Source organism: Coffea arabica, chromosome 6c (genome assembly GCF_036785885.1).
Source record: "Coffea arabica cultivar ET-39 chromosome 6c, Coffea Arabica ET-39 HiFi, whole genome shotgun sequence".
NCBI lineage: Eukaryota > Viridiplantae > Streptophyta > Magnoliopsida > Gentianales > Rubiaceae > Coffea > Coffea arabica.
Genome location: NC_092320.1, coordinates 14,550,348 through 14,571,315, shown reverse-complemented (window position 1 = coordinate 14,571,315; position 20,968 = coordinate 14,550,348). Strand labels below are relative to the sequence as shown.

At 33.4% G+C, this 20,968-nt stretch overlaps 1 protein-coding gene across 1 annotated transcript; it reads left to right on the top strand.

The window, feature by feature from the left end:
• Nucleotides 1-8,650: 8,650 nt before the first annotated feature.
• Nucleotides 8,651-20,661, top strand: LOC113696019 (actin-related protein 4-like). The gene is made up of 21 exons (XM_027215304.2): nt 8,651-8,923; nt 10,135-10,250; nt 10,391-10,482; nt 11,371-11,517; nt 11,606-11,679; nt 12,283-12,363; nt 12,961-13,021; nt 13,252-13,301; nt 14,029-14,083; nt 15,247-15,324; nt 15,435-15,488; nt 16,255-16,308; nt 16,392-16,452; nt 16,949-17,000; nt 17,251-17,317; nt 18,474-18,536; nt 18,635-18,697; nt 19,288-19,350; nt 19,654-19,718; nt 20,167-20,235; nt 20,325-20,661. Exons 2-21 carry the CDS (start codon nt 10,238-10,240, stop codon nt 20,368-20,370), a joined length of 1,308 nt encoding a protein of 435 aa, XP_027071105.2. The 5' UTR covers nt 8,651-8,923; nt 10,135-10,237; the 3' UTR covers nt 20,371-20,661.
• The last annotated feature ends 307 nt before the right edge of the window (nt 20,662-20,968 follow it).

Here is a 20,968-nt window from a genome sequence, read left to right as displayed (position 1 = left end):
AATCTATTCTAACAAATTACTCACATAAAAACATTAGCCCAAATCTACATTTTGGTTTGTTAATCATCAAAACCAAGGATTGATCGACCAAGGTCAATATTTTGTAATTAATCTTATAAGTAAATAACACCCACATGTGCTGTTATTCTCCTGCACATAGTGAACACTTAATAGGGAGGAAGTTAAAATATGTCTCTTGAAAAGCACTCTCTAAGACAATCATAGACTTATCTCACTGGATTTAAAAAAAAGGAAAAACAAAATCAAGGCACGATTCAAACATCAGTAAGAAAAAAGATTAAAGAAAGGGTCACAAGAAACTAACGCCAAATACCAAAATCTGCAAGCAAATTGGACACCATCTACCACAGTCTCAATACAGCTAGCCTACAAGGCACATTTATATAGCAATAAATCAAGAATTCTTGAATTTCAGAAACACAAAATTGGCATAAAACTTAAAACACACAAAACCATAATCATTCAGATCAAGTGAGAAAGGAAAAGCAAATGAACATAAAAAAATGAACTCAAAGAAAAAGAAAAAGAATTTAATACAGGGAACAAGCACCACAGGCCAACCGACACATTAGATTTGACTATCTATCTAATCTAATGTGATTCAATAGAAAATGAAATTAAACATGTGCAAACTTAGTAAAAAGAAATTAAAGTACATTGCAAGTGCTTCAATCAATTCATGAAAATAACAGTCCATTTTGATTGACATCAAATAAAAAGCTTTTTAGAGAATTACTTCACCTGACATAGGTGTTCTTTACCATCCAACTTTCTTGAAGTCAGGGTCCAAGCAAGTGAACTACGTATAGCATTATTGTCATGTCATAATAAATGCCTAATCTTAGATTCTTTTCAAGTAAAACCTAGCCAACGTCTCACAAGCACAATGTGTGCAGGAGGAAAAGAACAAAAAAACACCTGGGAAAATTAAGATACAGAATAAGGAATTGCAAACACAATATAATCTGTGCCAAATGGGGTCAAATAATTATAATAGCAAAACCAAACAAAGAAATTTGGTCACCTTCAAATCAAGGTGATGGATGTTAAACGAAGACTCCACAAAATCACAAACACCACTCAAATTACCAAATATCGAACAAGAAATAGAAAAGAGGTGAACTGTACATAAATAATAATTTTGAAATAATTGAGTGCGCAGACTTTAATTTAATTTTTTCTTTGTGGGAAATCGTTCTCTCTAAAATATCAGCCTTTTTTTCTTGTCATACACAATAGTTGATTCAAGCGTCAAACAGAGCATTATCGGCAGTAACATTTCTTTCAAAATTCCATCGAACAACCCATTTTTCTACTTCTTAAAATTATTACTCCGTAAGTGCATTGTTTCTATGCCGCTTAATGTCAAAAAAAAGGGAGAATTCGAGCATATCACCATAATATAATTTTTTTTCAAGAAAAAAGGAAGTAAGGAGGGATTACCGATGGTAGAGCATGTTGCTTGATATGGCTAGCTGCTGATTGTAGTCATGGGGCTTTAATCATCTTTAGTTGCAACACATTTTTCATTCTAAAGAAAGGTTTTAATCAGTTACAATAATTAAAAAAAAAAGGAAAAAACACAAGGAAGTAAAACCATAGAATTACCAATGTTGAGTATAGGAATAGCCAACTAAGATGGCGATGGAGCTTTATTCACCATTAATCTCTATATTAACTATTTCTAATGAAAAAAATGCAGATCTGCTTGAGATCATATTAAAGAAAAAGATAGAAGCAAATATGAATATCAATAAAAGGAAAGAGAAAGAGATAAGATAATGGAAAGGAAAGAAGGAAATAAAAGGAAAGAGAAAGAGATAAGATAATGAGAAGGAAAAGAGAGATCAGAAAATTTTTTTGAGAACAAAGAGGAGCAGCAGACCAACAGAGGGAGAGCACAAAAATCCTAGCAGAAACTATAGAAAAAGAGAAAGGATCGGTAAAGAATTGAGATAAGAGAAAAGTTTGGAGAGAGAATCCTTATACTATATCACGTGGGAGGCTCGTGAGGACGACCAAAAGCTTGTGAACAGTAACCCTCCTTCGGAGGGAAGCAGCAAAGGACGAAAATAGCAATTCTAGGCTTAAAATACAGAGAAAAGGCAAAACGAAGGATGGTCCTCAGCGAAAAGGAAGGTGAAGACTTACTACGAACGAGGAGGAGATGAACCAAACGGCTGGCAAGAACGAACCTCTCCCGAGAGCAAGACAGGAGCCACTCGAAAAGGGAAACAATGGAAAAAAGAACAAAAAACATCAGTCCCCAGGTTAAAAATTACAAAGGAAAACTCACAGCGAAGACCGCACCTCGCCTGAAAGGAAGAAGAAGAAAACTTACGATGGAGAAGGAGGAGGAGCACCGACCGGATGGCAGCTGATCTGGACAACTGAAACCAAGAGAACCCGAGCAACAGAGGACCAATACTCCTTGCGCGGCTCGAGAAGGGAAACAAAGAACAGAGGACAAAAACATCACCTTCAGGCAGAAAGCTCACAACGAAGATGTACTTCACCGGAAAGGAGAAAAAAAAAAGGAAGAAGAAGAAAACTCACAACGGAGGAGAAGAGGAGGAGAACCAAACGTCCGGACCACTGCAACCCAGAGAACGCGAGAGAACGAGGCTCGAGACTCCCTGCTTGGTAAGAAGAGGACCGGCTATCTCAACACGCTCATGTACAAGGGGTAAGAACAGAGCAACATTGTCCAAAAAAGAAGGAGAGAGAGAATGCATTGGGAAGAAGGGGCATGTGATACTGCCAGATAGAGAAACAAGTCTATCAATGCGACAGACGACGCAGCAGGTTGAGAAACAGGTTTTTAATGCGAAGCAGCAGGAGGCACATGGGTACCGGCAGAGGAGAAGAAGCGCGCGATGCGATGCGCGAAGAAAACAACGCTCTCAATCACATGCGCGGCACGTGAGAGGACGACAAAAACCTCCAGGTCATCATACCTCTTCGCATGTTATCTACTTATGTTGAAAAGAAAAGAAGAGAGAGGCTAGGATGTTTGACCGAAGTAGTGGAACTACTAACATATTCGATCAGCAAGTTCAAAGCATAGATAAGACCACACGGACTACAAAATCTTGTAAATTTGGCTACGCATGGTTAACGGCTTTTAATTTGACTGTTCATGATGATGACTATTGGAATTGTAACTTTGAGGGGAAAAAAAAAAGAGCTGGAGGATTGACGAAGAATAGAAGCATGGATAAGGAAAAAAAAATGGAAGAAGAAGAAGAAGAAACCATCTTTGATAAACCGCCTAAAACATGACTAAATTTCTTTGTCCTGCTCATGATTGAATCACAGCTCGGCGGTGGGTCATTAATCATAGAAGTTGATGGGAGGAAGGAGAACATTGTAGAATTGGTTTTAGTTTTCAAAGTTTACTGTTTTCTTTGGGTAAATTACAGAATAGCTTCTAAAGTTTGGTACAATTAAGTATGGCCTGAGGTTTGATAATAGGAATGAATATTAACTAAATCATTTCTTTTCTTTGAATAATTCCAAGTCTTTACAAAAGGTGCAAAGTTTAATCGAAAACAATGGGTCCGTTTGGATTGAGTGTTTTTGCACCTGTTTTTGAAAAATTGTTTTTCACATTCCAAATTCTACAGTAAATGTGTATTTCAAAAACAATTTCAAAAACACCATATCCAAACAATATATCAAAAACAACTCCAAATATATTTCAATTATGTATATTTAATTTGTATATTTTAATAAGTATATTTCAATTTGTATATTTTAATTATGTATTTTAATATGTATATTTCAATATATTTTAATATGTATATTTCAATTATGTATTTTAATATGTATATTTCAATTATGTATATTATATATATTATATTAATATAAATATATTTATTTCAATTATGTATAATATTATATATATTATATCAATTGAAATAAATATTATATATTTATATAAATACATTTATTTATATATAAATTTATAAATATATTTATTCAATTTTGTTTTATAATATATATTAATATGTCTATTTCAATTATGTATATTATACATAAATTATATTAATAATAATGTATATTATATATATTATACATTTCTAATATTATATATTTATACATACATATTATAAATATTTTATTTTATTTATAATATATTTTTATATATTCATAATATATTTACATAAATATTATATGTTATATAAATTATATATAACATAATATATAATCTATTATACATTTAGATAAATGTAAATTTATACATAATATATAAATATTTATGTATATTTATATATACATTTATATTATGTATAATATATAATATAATACATTTATAATACATTTATACATTTATATTAATATACATAATATTAATTTTACATTTATACATAATATTAATACATGTATACATTTATATTAATTATATTAATACATTTCTACATAATATTAATATATTTATAATATATTAATTTATACATTTATATAATATTCATTTATAATTTATACATTTTTAATAATATACACTTATAGATTTAAATATACATTTATATTATGTATTATATATAATATAATATATTTATACATTTATATTAATATACATAATATTAATTTTACATTTATACATAATATCAATACATATATACATTTATATTAATTATATAAATACATTTCTACATAATATTAATATATATTTATAATATATTAATTTATACATTTATAATATTCATTTATAATTTATACATTTATAATAATATATACTTATAATTTATAATATATTTATAATATTCATTTATAATTTATACATTTATAATAATATACACTTATACATTTATAAATATATTTATATTATGTATTATATATAATATAATACATTTATATATTTTTATATGAATATATAAATATATTTATTTATAAATATCTATTAATGTATTATAAATGCATAAATGCATATTTATATAAAAATATAAAAATTATAATTTATAATTTATACATTTATATAATATTCATTTATAATTTATACATTTATAATAATATACATTTATACATTTGTAAATATAAATGTATTATAAATGCATAAATGTATATTTATATCAAAATATAAAAATTATAATATTCTAAAAATATTCAAAAATATGTTTCAAAAATACCTCTAAAAATAATCCAAAAAAATCTACAGAAAAAGTTTTTCATATAGTTTTTGAAAAACAACTAATCCAAACGGACTTGTTTTTCAGATTCAAAATGCTACAGTGATGTTTTTGAAAACAAGATGAAATATTGATACCCAACACTAATTAAAACATGATGGACGGTGAACTAAAATGTCTTAGTGGCAGACACAATTCTAGGTAAATTTCCAATGGAGTTTAGGCTAAAGTAAATTCGTAAAATGCATAAATCAGAAAATTGAGTCAGAGCCTTACTTGTTCAAGGTGTGAAGATGAAAGATTATCCATTTTCAGAAACAGGCGCCTTAGGGTAAAGCCCTTCGCTATCACTAAACCCACCCTGGTGGTCACTTTTGTCTAAGCTTCCACCACCGTTACTCCCATCACCTCCCTCCCGACAGCTCCATCGCAAGAAAACGTAATCGGCCTCTCTGAAATCATCAATAGGACTCCACTTGAGGTAAGGCTTAAATTTTTTCCGTTTTCTTTAATATGCCTGTATATATATGTCACCGGTGCTTCGAAATATTAATTCTTTTTGCAAGCTTTAAGTCGATATACTTGTTATTGAGCTCTGCAATCGGAAAATCATTATGTTGAATTAGAATTTTGTCTACTACTAGGTTATCTTGTTGCATTTTCACTGGATTTTGAAAATATACTGCTTGATTTCGTCGGCATTATGAACAATATACTGGAAATCTTGACCTTGACACAATTGAGATGCATATCATCCTTATATGGTAGAGATTTTACTTCACTTTTGTGTGGTTCATATGGAGCAGACTCGAAAGTGTTCTATCAAATGTTTGATTAATCTTTTCTTTTCTAAGATACTAACCGAATTCATTACCGTTTTTGAATTTGAAATTGGTTGCGGAATGAATTCGGTTATGGGCAATTTGAAATTGAAAACGGTTTAGATTTCTATAAGTCGAATAACCGAATTCATTGCACCGAATTACCGATTTTGCACCGAATGCACACCCCTATTGAGGATAAGAAGAGCAATTCTTGCATAACAGATTTACAAAGTTCTTTTATTTTCCACTAAATTGCTAATTTCCAAATGTGTAGAAGTTAAATTTGGGGATTTTAACTTTTTATACCTTGGATGCTGAATTTCTTTCGAAATGAGAATTTGTTGCCTGAGAGCGAGCTAGAATATTCCGCTGAGGGAGCTAGAATGAAGTTGCTAAACCTTATAGAGGGATACATGTTGGAAAATTCTGTTACTCTCTGCAACTCTGCTCATTTAGTTTTCCTTTATTGTGCAGAGAATAGGACTATATGCTGCACTTCACTGTATAAGGTCTTGTGTCTGGTGAGATAAGAGCCCTAATAAGACTATATCTAATGACAAAAATGAAATCTCGCACCATTTGGAGGATTTTTCTTAACAGGCTGTTGATGAGACCTGGGCTTTTGAATCATGACATCACTGAAATATATTTTCTTTTCCTAAATGAAAGAATGTCTAAATTAGGCTCACAATTCTTACTGAATAAACATATTGTTGGTTTTTCCAAGCTGATATATCCACGCAACGCCCTATTTTGGAATTCCTAAAATGATACATTCTGATGTGTTGTGCTGATTCTTGATGAATAAAGTATCAAGTGGTTATTTTGCCTGTCATATGTTTAACTCCGCTTGACCTGATTGGAATTATGACTCGTCTGGAAATTTAGGATTATAAATGAATTCAAGTACCATTTTGCTACTGAACTACTATGAGCCATCTGAACTTCAACTTCTATTTGTTTTTTGGTGGTGCAAACAAGTGTAGAGTTCCCTTTTCTCCTTCTAATATCAGATCAATAGCTGTCCTGCCTTCATTAACATGACAGAAGAAATCCATACAAAAATCTACAGTAACATGACAGATAGGGGTGAGCAGATCCGGTTCGTACCGAATTCATAACCGATTTCAAATTCAATTCGGTAATTTGAAATCGGGTATTTGGTAATTCGGTTCCAATTCGGTGCATACCGAATTCACCGAATTCTAATATGGTATAAAATAGGTAATGAGATTATGAATTTGGTAATAACCGATTTCGAATTCAAAATTCGGTAATTGAAATCGGGTACCGCATTACAGCATTCGAATACCAAATTGATATATAAAATTATATAATATATAGATAAATGTTATTTAGTATTAGTATATACTACTAATACTTTATTATATTATATAGGTAAATGTTATTAATAATAATTACTATATGGTATTATTATCATATCATGTACTTATAATACTAATAATATATAATGATGTACAATATATTTATATTATTTTGGTATTTATTAATTGTTATATGACTACAATAATGCATAGTAATACATTACAATATAAGATAACTATAATACTTATTATTTTATACATGAGTAACATGACTAGAATTAGATAATAATTAATACATATATGTATAATACTAAATATTAAACAATATACATAATTAGTAATTAGAATTTAGATATTGGTAATTTGATACATCATTCATGTTTGAATTATTGAATATTTGAATGCGTAATCTATAACTTGCAAGTATTAGTGTACTCTAAATTTACATTACATATTCACAAATCTTAAGGCTTTAAATATAGATAAGACAACTAAGCAGTGTAAGTGAATGTACATGAATTGCAAATCAATGTATTAGTGTATTGACTTTCACAATAACATATGTAAATAAATAAGTTTAATTTTGATTTGAAATAAATTAAAAGTTTGTAACTAACATAACTTATCACTAATCATTGTAATTTGTAAGTTTGTAACTAATATTACTTATTATTAATCATTGTAAATTATAAATTCATGAATTATTACTAACCATTGTACGGTCTAAGGTTTATTATAGTTTAAATTAATCACTTTTTATGTGTTCCTTAAATCATAGACTAAGGATTGTAGGTATAAGTGATCAAATAAGTTAAAAGTTCATATTATCTATTTACTAATCTTAAAGTTTTAAGTATAGACAAAATAACTAAGCAGTGTAAGTGAATACATGTGAGTTGCAAATCCAGTAATTAAGTTTTATTTTGATTTGAAATAAATTATAAGTTTGTAACTAATGTAACTTATCACTAATCATTGATTCATTGTAATTTGTAAGTTTGTAACTAATATTACTTATGATTAATCATTGTAAATTATAAATTCATTGTAACTACTAACTAAATTAGTTTAAATTAATAACTTTTTATGTGTTTCTTAAATCATATACCAAGGATTTTAGGTATAAGTGATCAAATAAATGCCAATTAAACCACAAAATGATTTGAACATAAATAATGTGTTCAATTATGAATAAATTTGGGGATCAAATTAGTAATAATTTTTAAATCATTGAGGAGCATAATGAATGTATTATAATTTAGGAGCCCTAATTTGTAAATTAAAAATTACAAAATCACTTCATTTGGAAAAAGTCCGATTTCATCTTCAGCTGATGAAAATTGAAAAGTGAGAAAACAACCATTGCAAATTTGCAATATTGCATAGTGCCGTGACTGCCGTCACCTACGGCTTTCACAGCACTAACACTCCCAAGTCCCAAGTCCCAATTCCCAAATCGAAGCTGCTCTCTGCCTCTCCGGCCTCCGCCAGTCCGCCGCGCTCTACGTCTCCTGTTGGCTGTGTCCTGCCGTGCTGGTTCATCTCTGCCGAGTGTCGAAGACGAAGCACCAAGATCTCACTAGTTCATCGCTGGTTCATCACTGCTCATCTCTGGCTCACTTAGGTAAGTGCTCCTCTGTTTTTGGCTCTGTGTCTCTGGCATTAAAATGGGCCAAGATCGACTAGGAAATTTGTTATCCTGAATTGATAAGGGGACGAAATCTGAGCTTCCAATTGCAAACTCTAACTGTTGTAGTAGTTTAGATTAGGTGTGATATAACATAAGCTTTGTATTTTATACACAAGAAGCTCTCTCCAGTTGTGCAGCCTTTAAAAGTTAAGGCCTTGGGGAAAAATTCCACCTTTTACCCGTTAGAAAAATTATAAAGAAAAAAACTTGCTAAAATGAAAATTTTACCTCCTTGTCCGTGGAGATTCTCAATCTCTGGTGCACATCTAGTGAAAGTACGGCTCCAGAAGTTGTACCTAGGATTCTGGATATGAATTTTCTGCAATGTGTAAAAGAGAAACATCTAATGGCTTGCGGGGGTTGGTAGTTGCTGAACTATAAAGATTGGTTTATATATTCTCTTAATTTGCTGCAGGTTTTTTTTTAAATAATAGATGAATTCGGTTAGACCGAATTCATTACCGTTTTCGAATTTGAAATCGGGTACCGCATGAATTCGGTAATGCCCAATTCGAAATTGAAAACGGTTTAGATTTCTATAGGTGCAATAACCGAAAAAACCGAATTCAGCGCACCGATTTACCGCATTTGCACCGAATGCTCACCCCTAATGACAGATGAAAGTTTTCAAAATGTTAACCTTGTCAAGTTGATCAACTTCTGTTTTCCCATTGAATAGAGGCTGCTTCGCTGAGCCAGATAAAAGATTTTAATTATCTCAAGTAAAAAATACAATAGTGCATAAAACTACGCTCACCTGTACCACAAAGTAACCACCAAGTTAGTATATGGTTTCAAAGGACGTGCTAATCCAAAGTCACAGATCTTCAACTCACCACAATTATTTAAAAGCATATTTGATGTCTTTAAATCTCTGTGCAAAACCCAGTTATCGTGAAGATACTTAACACCCTCAAGGAATGCACAAGGCTTTGGGAATTAACTCCACTCTAGCTAAACGGTTGTTTCATTGTCTCCATTAACCCCTTTAGATCTTTTGGTGACAGTTTCAGTTCCCAAATACGAATAGTTTAGACAATTGGACATGTAAGTTTGATAACTATGTTAACTGTGTGTGTGTTAATTGTTGGATATTGCTCTTATGTTAATTGTGGTTTACCATTTATATCTTATTCTGTGCATAGGTGTGTGTGTCTTCTATATATAGAACGAAGCTCCGAAAACAAAGAAAGCAAAGACCAAACTCCCCAACCAAATCGGAACTCCGCCCAATTTAGCCTTGCAACCATGTACGGCGGAGGTAGTATCGTTCTATCTTTCTCTTTCACGTAGAACACACACTTACAGGCTCAGGCACTCGCTAGCACAGACTTCACTATGTACCAGTTTAAATTTGTTTAATTTATGTGCGTTTTTCTCTGCTATGTATAAAAAAAATAGATGAGGTATCAGCTATAGTGGTGGACTTAGGCTCACACACTTGCAAAGCTGGTTATGCTGGCGAAGATGCTCCCAAAGCCGTCTTTCCTTCGGTAAGCCATTGCTAGTAGTCTATTTCAGCTCAATATATTTGCGAATTTACTGCATTTATTATCATGATTTTGCAATGTGGCTAGAATTTTACTGTTCTGGAGCTGAATTTTTCTCCAAGTTTGAATTTTTTGTTTTACCTTCTTTTGCACCTGATTTATGTTAATCTCATTCGAGTTTCTTCTCAATTTAACCATTAAAGTTTGATTTTGATAGTCGTCGTTCTTCTTTTTCTTTTGGTCCTCGTTTGTCAGATGTGAACTTCTTACACTGGGAGATTTTAAAGGTTGGAACGTGGAATCATGGTTACAAGGAACTGAACCTACAGTTTAAGAAAAAAGAACTAACTATAGGACAGACCAACCTAAGAAGTTGATTGTGAACATATACAGGGGGATTAAGTTGTTGTGTTGTTTTACTTTTGCCATTGTGGATAGTGCTAATTTTTCTTCAATTTACTTTCTTTTGCCTCTTTAAGGAGAATTTTTTTTGACAAGGCAGTCGAATAAAATGGATTTTATGCATGGAAGGAAAATTGAAGTGCCAACTTGCTATAGATTGCAAGGGGATCTATGCTAAAGATTGAAGCTTTAAATGCCGCCCATATGGCAGAATTATGGACTTCACTTTTCTGATATTCACCATATTGCTACACGAGGGGTCTTTGAAGGATAAGGGTCTTGTTTTGGTAAAATGATGCATCAACTATTTGATCATTTATCAGGTTGTTACATTGGTTCTAGAATCTTAATGAAGACTTCTCTTTATCGTGAATGTGAAGCTTGATGTAGATTAAATACAGGATAACTGATGCTTCTAAAACATACTGGTGAATGTGGCGTCTAATGGATGCACAGTAAACAGCTGACATAAGATTTGTATTGTTTAAGGTTGTTGGATCAATTGATCAAATGGAAGTTGATGAGCCGGATAATCCAGACAAGAATTCTGGATCTGTTCCAGATTCTAAATCCAAGGCTAAGCGAAAGTTATACGTAGGATCCCAAGCCTTGGGATTCCGCCGGGATCACATGGAGGTCAGTCAGAAGAACATCTTTTAGATAGGTTTTGGCTTGCACGTTCAACCTCTTTTCTTATTGAGCTTGTGATATTCTATTTTCTCAGGTCCTATCTCCAATTAAGGATGGGATAGTTGCTGATTGGGAAATTGTTGAAAGCATATGGGATCATGCCTTCAAGTAATCAAATTTGCATATTCATTTTGGTTCAAATTGTATACTAAGCATATGGAATCTCTGTGCTGCATCACCTGCTTAGTAGTTACAAGGGATGCAACAATGGTTTGCTTACTAAATGGATCAGACCTTAGCAATAGGGAAAATTCATGAATATCATGTTGGCAGGGAGTAATAGCCAATTCAACTTAAATAATTTCAACGCATCCAGCTCTGTTCAAATCTTTAATAGTTTGGTTCTCATCTTGCAGGTCATAGATAACATATGTAACTAATCTTGTACTTCTTCTCATCGTCAGAGTGTCAGACTGATACCACTTTAGTGCAATAATTGTGCAATAATTGTTTTCCGATTCTAGAATTCTTTTAGATTTACTAGAAGACAGGAGAAAAGGGGAGCTTTTATGTGCTGGTGTATTGTCTTCAGCTATGGATAAATACATCCCATCCTTTCCATTGTCATGCACTGTTTGTGGAAAAATGTGTTTTTCCTTTTTTCCCTTAATTGTGCATCTCCGCATTGTTTTTGAATGGTACAGCCATCTCTACCATTCAATGAATATTATAATTCATAATTCATACTATTACTTGCTTTGTCATTTGTAGGGAATGCCTCTTGATTGATCCTAAGGAGCATCCCATGCTGCTTGCTGAGCCATGTGCTAATTCTCAACAGCAGAGAGAAAAGTGAGATGATAATCAGAAATTCAGAATCCCTTAATGGATCCTTCTTTAGTCCTTTATATGCCTATATGTTTTATTACTTGCATGACATCTCTCATACATATGACCTGGAAGGTCCTTTTGCTTCTTGCTCCAAAAGATTAGTGTTACTAATTTTCTAATATAGGGGTGATGCTTGATTTATAAGTTAAAATTTTCTCATATAATTTTGGGGGTTATGGGTGGATAAGTCTGTCTTTGCAAGGTAAGCTCTGGTTATTTTTGTCTCTCTTCTTTTGAGATTTCAGTTATTTGAGATGTAAGTACTTTTCTTCCATTTCCCATAATTTTGAGAGACATAAGAAAGGAGGTGGTGGTATTCCATGTGGCTGTCTAAACAAGAATGCTTTTCTTCTTGGGTTTGTAGCACCTAAGTAGAATGCTCTTCTAAACAAGAATGCTCTCCTTTTTCCATGTTCTTGTATGCAATACTATGTTTTGTGTTTTTTTTTAAAAGTGATTTTAGATTATTTGGTGTCCCTGTGTTACTTCTATGAGTTGGCTTTTGGAAAAGTTATGTCCAATCTCTGGCACTAAAGAAACTGACTAGGCATCTGACAGGTCAGCAGAGATTATGTTTGAAAAGTACCAGGTTCCGGCATTGTTCTTGGCTAAAAATGCAGTGAGTTCCTCTATTCAGTTTCCAACTAGCACTTGTAGCTATTTATGTCAATCTGTGATGAAGTATGCTACAGCCAGTGTTTCCCTTCATATACTTCCAAGAAATAAATTTGTCTATGTTTTGCTAATTATTGGCTGCTATTTTCAAATGCCTGGTTTCCCTTCATATGCTTTTAAAAAATCATTTTGTCTGTGTTTTGCTAGTTATTCACTGCAATTTTCAAATGCCAGGTTCTTACGTCCTTTGCATCTGGACGTGCAACCTCTTTAGTTGTTGATAGGTAAGAGTTTTCTTATGCATGCCAACTACTATTACTGTCCGTTCAATGCAGTATTTTAAATTCTAGTTTGTGTTATAACCGCACTATCCTACTATGTTCCATGTTAAATTTGTTTACCCATTTCCAAGACGTTGCTTCTATATTTTGGCATGCATACTTCTTTCACCTTATTCTCGTCCTTTTCTATGACTCCTGGAGTTCGTAAAAAGATGCAGACATCAGATATTGGTGTGACAAGTAGTGGTATCTCAGGTGGTTTTGTTAGAAATTGTCTTCAACAAGCACAACCTCTTGATCTATAAATCATTCTTGTCTAGTATTTAGGATCATTTTGAGAAGCGTCATGCAGAGTTTGCTTGAAAAGAATAAGATGTGAACCTTCACTTTCTCTGTTAAATGTTTGCTGGGGAAGCACAAATACCAGAAAAACAGTCCCATGGTAATTTCAGCATGCAATTCAATCCTAGCTCTGTAAAACTCCTGAGGAATAATTTCTTACTTTAATTTTTTCATGCATTTGTAGTCCTTAGAGTGTTTTGCGGAAAACAAAAGAACAATCCCTTGATCTTGTGTTTTCTTTTCTCTTTACTACTGTGCTGGATCATATTTTGTTTTCTACCATAATGAAGTTGCCTTTTGTCTTATTTTTTCTTGTCGATCAATTAAATTTTATGCTTATTTGACCTTGATTAAAATGGGCACTTATTGGTTGTGCTAATTGATTCAGTGGCGGAGGATCAACTACAGTTGCTCCCGTACATGATGGATATGTACTTCAAAAGGTACTCCTGTTGATCTATGTAGAAACTGCAGATGGATACTAGCACTGACTTTGACCTTACTATGTTGGAGGTTTTTGGTAGTGAGATCATTGTATATCCAACTCCAGTGATCCTCTTTTAATTTTGTTAATGTGTTAATCCATGTCTTTTGTAGCTTTTTTTTGAGCTACTTCTTGTGGAACAACTTGGATTTTTAATTGACTAATACCTTTTTGTCCTGAGTTTCATATTCTGTTGTCCAGTTGTTGTCTCGGAAATTCCCAAAAGGTGTGATGTTTTAAAATTAATTCCCAAAAGGTGGTGTTTTTCAAACCTCTTCCCAAAGGGTGAAAAACATACTTAGTGAATGTGTTGTTTCCTTAAAAGATGCATTCGCATAATACACTCTTTTATTTGTTTATGCATTTTTTCCCTGGAAGAATACATTTATTGAATGCATTGTTTAAAAGACGCATTCAGTGAATGCGTTGCTTCAGAACTCTCACTATTTGAGAAATCTTCTTCAAAACTACCACAATTTGGAAATTTACTTGGTCGTTGTCTAGTTGTACTGTTGATTGATATGCACATGGTAACCATTGCAAATGTGAAGGATCCTGATGGTATTGCAACAAATTTAGTTTTTTTGATGCTTGAAGCCTTATTGCAGTACATGGTTTGATTTCTGAGTTCCAAAGGTGAAATAGCATTAATACAGGTGGAGCTCTGAGATGAGATATATTGTAGTCAAAGAACTACTGGTCAGTAAAAAGTGGAGAATTGAAGTTCATTTTTGGGGGGTTGTTTGTAGGCAAAGTCTGAAGAATTGAAATTTTGTGATTCACGTAGCAATAGGGGCATATCTTGCATGCTAGTGGGCATAAGACATACACATTCATATGTTTCTGCTGTTTGAATAAACCTGTAAAGCCTTCCCTACACTGTTTGCTCAAGGCTTGTCTGCTTTCAATTTGTTTCTAGTGGATGTTCAATGGTTATACTGAATGAAGTACACATCTGGATATCTAAATTCATTAGACTATTGCAAACAATTAATATGAGCATTTATTTGGATGGAGTATTCCTTTCTAATTTACACCTTCCCAATTCTTGTGAAGATAGCCCAGTTTATAGTTTTCTTCGTCTTTTAGAGATATTTTCTAAGTTTCTATTTTTTTGCATAGGCCGTGGCAACATCTCCTATTGGCGGAGAATTCCTTACTGATTGCTTGATGAAAAGTTTGGAAAGCAAAGGCATTACTGTGAGTTCTTTCACTGAATGAATAATACTTTACGCTCTTAAATATCTGATCATGATTATCTGACTATTCTTTCCTTGTACAATCTCTTGGTTCTCCTATTTTCATTTCAGATAAAACCTCGCTACGCATTCAAAAGAAAGGACATTCGGCCTGGAGAATTTCAGGTGATTTTTCCTGTTATATTATGAATGTTTTTTAATATTTTACCTCCCTATTTTAAGAATTCATTCTTTTTTGTATATCACTACCACAATTGTAGTCATTATTCTGGTCCTGGAGAAATTGTTTGGAAATTTCTCTTTCTAACCATCTCTTCAAGCCCCTTCCACCTTCTGCAGTAGGTAACTAAATAAGTTGATAGTCTGTACCTAAAATTAACAATAATGTTGCTTTACGTGCTCTCTCTTCCCCTTTCTTTGAAGTGATCATCACAATGAACTCCACCTCAAGCCATACTAAATGTTGTCTTATAGTGTCTTTATTTCATTGTACAGCCTTGCAAAATGCTAATCTGGTCTCCAGTGAACGATCTGCTTTATTTTTATCTCTAAAAAGCTCCACAAATGTGGCCTTTATTTTAGTTTTAACAGGTGTATGAAGTGCAAGCATGCGGTGGCTGTACCTTTAACCTACGCTTATGATGTTAAATAGCAAGTCTTCTTAAAAGCTTAAACAATGGAAAAGCTTACTGGTTATATTTTTGACATTTCCAGTGTGGAATCAAGTGATTACAGATATTTACTATTTTACAAGCTCATGTATTTCATAGGCAATGCTGTTAAAGTAAATACTAAACAAGGTTGTAAACTGAAGCTAATGTAATTACTTTCTACTTTCTTTTCTCTGAAGGCTTAATATTGTACTGATTTTACTGATTACTATGCTTGTGGTTCTTATTACATTGTATGGATTGTTCATTGAGTCATACAGACAGTAGATCTTGATTTTCCAAATACAACTGAGAGTTACAAACTCTATTGCCAGGTTACTGACTGACCAAAATCTACATTTATTCTGTACTTGTACCCTTTTTTCTTCTGCTACTAATTGTGACTTTCTTTTAACAGAGAGTAATTGCTAGTGATATCAAAGAATGTGTATGTCGAGCTCCTGATACTCCATATGATGGTTAGTACTGCTTTGGTGCATTGTTTGAACTTCATTTGATCTTGCATTTATTGACTCATTATTGGGAATATATATAACCTAGGATAGAAGAGTATAGAAAGTGTACATACTATTTTTCAGGGGAGAGCCTGGACACAGTAAGAGCCAAGTCTGAGCACTTAGAAAGTCTACATGAACAAGGGCAGCTACCAATAATATCACTTGTGAAAATTTGGCAGGGATAGAGCAAACTTAAACATTCCTGTATTACAAGTCGTCATGATCCAACAAAAAGCCTAATGCTTCTCTTTAGCACATGCCATAATCTTTTGCTTTATTATTTAATCCGGCAGACCCACTGCCGACTTCCTTCCTATCTTTGTTCAGGAATCTTGCTAATGCATTATAATTAGTTGATCATGTAAGATGTGCTCCTATTTATAGTGGTTTCATCATGTTAATTGTAGTGCAATAACAAAAACACTTACAAATAATCTTGGTCTTTTATTCTTTTCAGATAGTTCATACTCGAACATACCAATGACATCTTATGAGCTTCCTGATGGACAGTAAGTTTTGTAATTAAAGCCTTGTTTCTATCTTGAAAGTTTTTTACAGGATACAGACATTTTTAGAATCTGTAAGTGACACATCTTAATGAGTTGTTCTTGTTCCATTAACTTTTTCATGATTTACCTGGGGTGATATATAACAAGGCCATTGATAATCTAGGTCTTACCGCATCTCATAGCTTTCTCTGTACTTCTATTTTCTTACTGGCACTTCCTTTTCATCTAAGTTCATTGTTTATTAATCCAGGACAATAGAAATTGGAGCCGACAGATTCAAGGCACCTGATATTCTTTTCAACCCATCCTTGGCTCAGGTGGTTTTGAAACTTTTTCCTATGCCGCTTTTCCATTTATAATCATGAGTGCAAATTTGACTCTTCAGGTTTACATAATCTGCAAGCCTTTTGGAGTATTTTTTTTTACGTGCTATTATTTTGAGCTTAGTATTAAGAGATTTTTGTGCTTTTGCTCAAGGGGGAAGTATAGCGTACATGTATCCCAGATTGAAAGAAAAAAATGTATTTTTCTTTGCATTATGCTTCACCTCTCGACTCTCCCTTCTCCCCTATGATTTTCATCATGTTTGTCTTTCACTGACTTGACAAATAGTTTAAGTATCTACATCACATAAAATTAGTAGAGTATCCTGAACTTATATATATTGCACAGCACGAGCTTACTAAGATAATCTAATCCTTGAATGATATGCATGTTAAAAATTATAAATTTGTTTGACCAATTCTCCGCCCTAAGAGTTGAAGCTTATAGTTAGATTTGTAATTTTATATTTTTCAGCCTTAAAAGTTCTTCCAATTGGATTTAGTTATTTTCATGTTCTCAGAACATGTGGAGCTTGTCGTAACGTATGCAGGTTAAACTTTTACCTTTCTTCTCTGCTTTGAAATTTAAGCGTCATTAGAATATTCTTAAGTATGCAGATCTCGTAAACCATGCACGGTTGGAGAATCATAGCTCAAATTGTTTGGCTCAACATGGATATCCTTTTCTTGGCTAGGCTTTTAGGACTTTATTAATTGCCATTGGAAAATGAAGATGGTCTGAAAATGCACATCTAGCAAAGAATTAAGTAAGGGCTTGTGGCAGTTTCCTGCTCTGGCCTTTAGGAGGTCTTTCTCATCATTTGTTGGGACATTCATTGTCCAATAAATCTTGCTTATAAAGACAAGAGGCGATGAGGTTTGCTGCTATATTAGACTTGTTTAGCACTGGCCGGAATTGCCTAAACATATGCCTCATTGCATGGGCTACTTTTAGAGACCTTTATACTGATGAGTTTAGATTAACTAATCTACTGTCTTGGTTCAAATTATCAAATAACTAGAGAAACAAATGATGGATTTTGACAAATGATGCTGATGAGTTTTTTTGACATATGATGCATTTTGAATTCTCTTGATTGCTTTTGGTTTGATTTGAAATTCCATTTACTGACATGATCTAATCTGTCAGACTATTCCTGGTATGGAGAATTTTGCCGAGACTGCTTCTTCTGTTCGTGGCCTGCCACAAATGGTAATTCCTGTCATTTTGCACTTTTATCCATGAGCTGGGGATCTAGCTACCATTATTCTCTTTTTACTTTTACAATATATCCTTCTAAAATTCTTCAGGTCTTGGAGAGCATAAATAAGTGTGATGTGGATATTAGGAGAGAACTCTTCAGCAGTATACTGGTAAATTTTCAACCCTTCAATGTGAATAAGTACCTTAATTACACCAAAATGTATAAGGCTGTTATCTAGACTTTTTTTTTTCTGTCGACAGTAAATTATTTTTTCCCCTGTTGATTAGCTAAAATCTCTGCAATTTTAGTGAGGTAAACCTTGTATGTAGTGCTTCATGTTGCAGCTGTTCCCCTTTTTCCTTGGATTTCCAGCTTCCCATATATTCTCTTCATAGTATTTATGCATAAATTGGCTGTGTCCCAATAAATTTGCCCCTCTCCACAAACTCAGACATCTCACTTAATTTCTACTTTTTCACTCTGATGATATTCCTATAGTAGCAGGATATTATTTTTTGTCCTTTTTCCAGTGCAGATGCACATCAAGGATTCCTGCTGTTATATTTAGCTTTTGCTAACTTCTTTTTAAGCTTGTTTAGCTCAATGACTCTTAAAGATGATGCCTTCCACTCAAGTTTCTGTTCTGTCCCCCAGATCATCGTATTTGCATAGTTTCCTTTTGTGTTGTCTTTAGGAAACATATCTTGTACTTAGAAGAGTGGATCATATAGTATCTGATTTGATTTCAACCTTACACAGCTTGCTGGTGGCACTGCATCCATGCAACAGTTAAAGGAACGTCTGGAGAAAGATTTGCTAGAGGTAGGTTTTTTTCAGTCAGATTTCTGTATTTAAAAGAAAAAGAAGTCCTTGTTCTGGTACTCTCCCTAAAAGAGGAGAGGGAAAATAAAAAGGAAACTCAGAAGCCCAAAGTTGTGTGATGAAGGAAAAGATGAAAGAAAGGGAAGGAAGAAAGATCAGACATGCGGCTATTTGGTTATTTCTGATATCAAATGCTTAATGTTGAGAGAATACACAGCTTATTGCAACGTGAAAATTCAAGTTTGTCCAGTGGTTTTAGTTAATGCTTGAGATTTTTCTTATGTCTGGGTCTACCGTTTGCAGGAATCTCCTCAAGCAGCTAGAGTGAAAGTTTTGGCAAGTGGAAATGCAACGGAAAGGAGATTCAGGTAGACTAACTTGCTTGATGGGAAAAAAATTAAAAAAAATGAAAAAAGGAAATCAATGTGTTCTATCTTCTGCTTGTGTTGATGGGTGGATGTAGATTGCTGTTGTCCTTTCCTTCCCATGTTATTTTCATTTCTTCAAGCACCAAATTTTCTGGTTGAACATTGTGAATTCTTACATAAATCGGCATCTCTTTGGGAGGTGGCTCAATAGAAAAGCCATTAGGTTACAGCATTGATGTTACGTGTCACTTAGGAATTCGCCATATGGAGAGGGTAAATCATGGTGGTAACTGGCAGATATGCTTTTGTTTCATTCCTGCATTCCTTGCCTCAGTGCTTCCTCCGAAGTTGCATGTTTGGACCAAATTGCTTCTGCTTTATGATTGAAGAGGATATTTCTTTGCATTCATGTTAGCATACCAAGCGTTGACTAACTTGTCGCATTCAGTGTTTGGATAGGTGGGAGTATATTGGCGTCACTTGGTTCCTTTCAGCAAATGTGGTTTTCAAAATCTGAGTAAGCTTTTGCATCCACTCTACCTCTCAATACTCAAACTTTTCTCCTTTTTTCTCCCCATATTAAGTCTTTTGTCTCTTGATTAACAGGTTCGAGGAACATGGAGCTTCTTATGTTCAAAGAAAATGCCCGTAAGGAACTTTACTGGTGCGGTCAATTATCACATTAGATAGACAGAAATTCATGGAGCTGACTTCACTTCGATTAGTTTGCTGACGGTATGGGTTGTTCGGTTTTAATATCCTGCTCTATAGGAGTCCAAACAACAATGTACTATATATGTATTGTACCTATCGTTGCTAATGTTGTACAATTACGTTACGTACTGGGGATTGTAATATACTCCGTACTAGGCTCGTGTAGCAACATTATTGACTTGCTATCTAAGTCACCGTGAAGAATTTTACGATCGCTGACATTTTAAAACTTGGGTGATTTGTTGCTGTCTTCCAGGAGTACTTAGTGAAAGAGGGATTAAATTTCTGCGTGTTAAATTTAATAAAAGTCTGAAATGATTTGGTGCAAGTGCAGCCTTGGAAAAAAGCTAAAGCCTATTTCTCCCAACAACTAAAAATGTACTAATGGTCATGCTCTGGTTCCAACGTCTAAGCAACTGCCATTTTATTTCCAATGCAAGCCAATGTTCTTAAGGGTATGTTTGGTTCCCTATGAAATTAGGATTTAGAATTGGAATTGGGGTCCTAATTCCAATTCCATTGTTTGGATTCTGCTT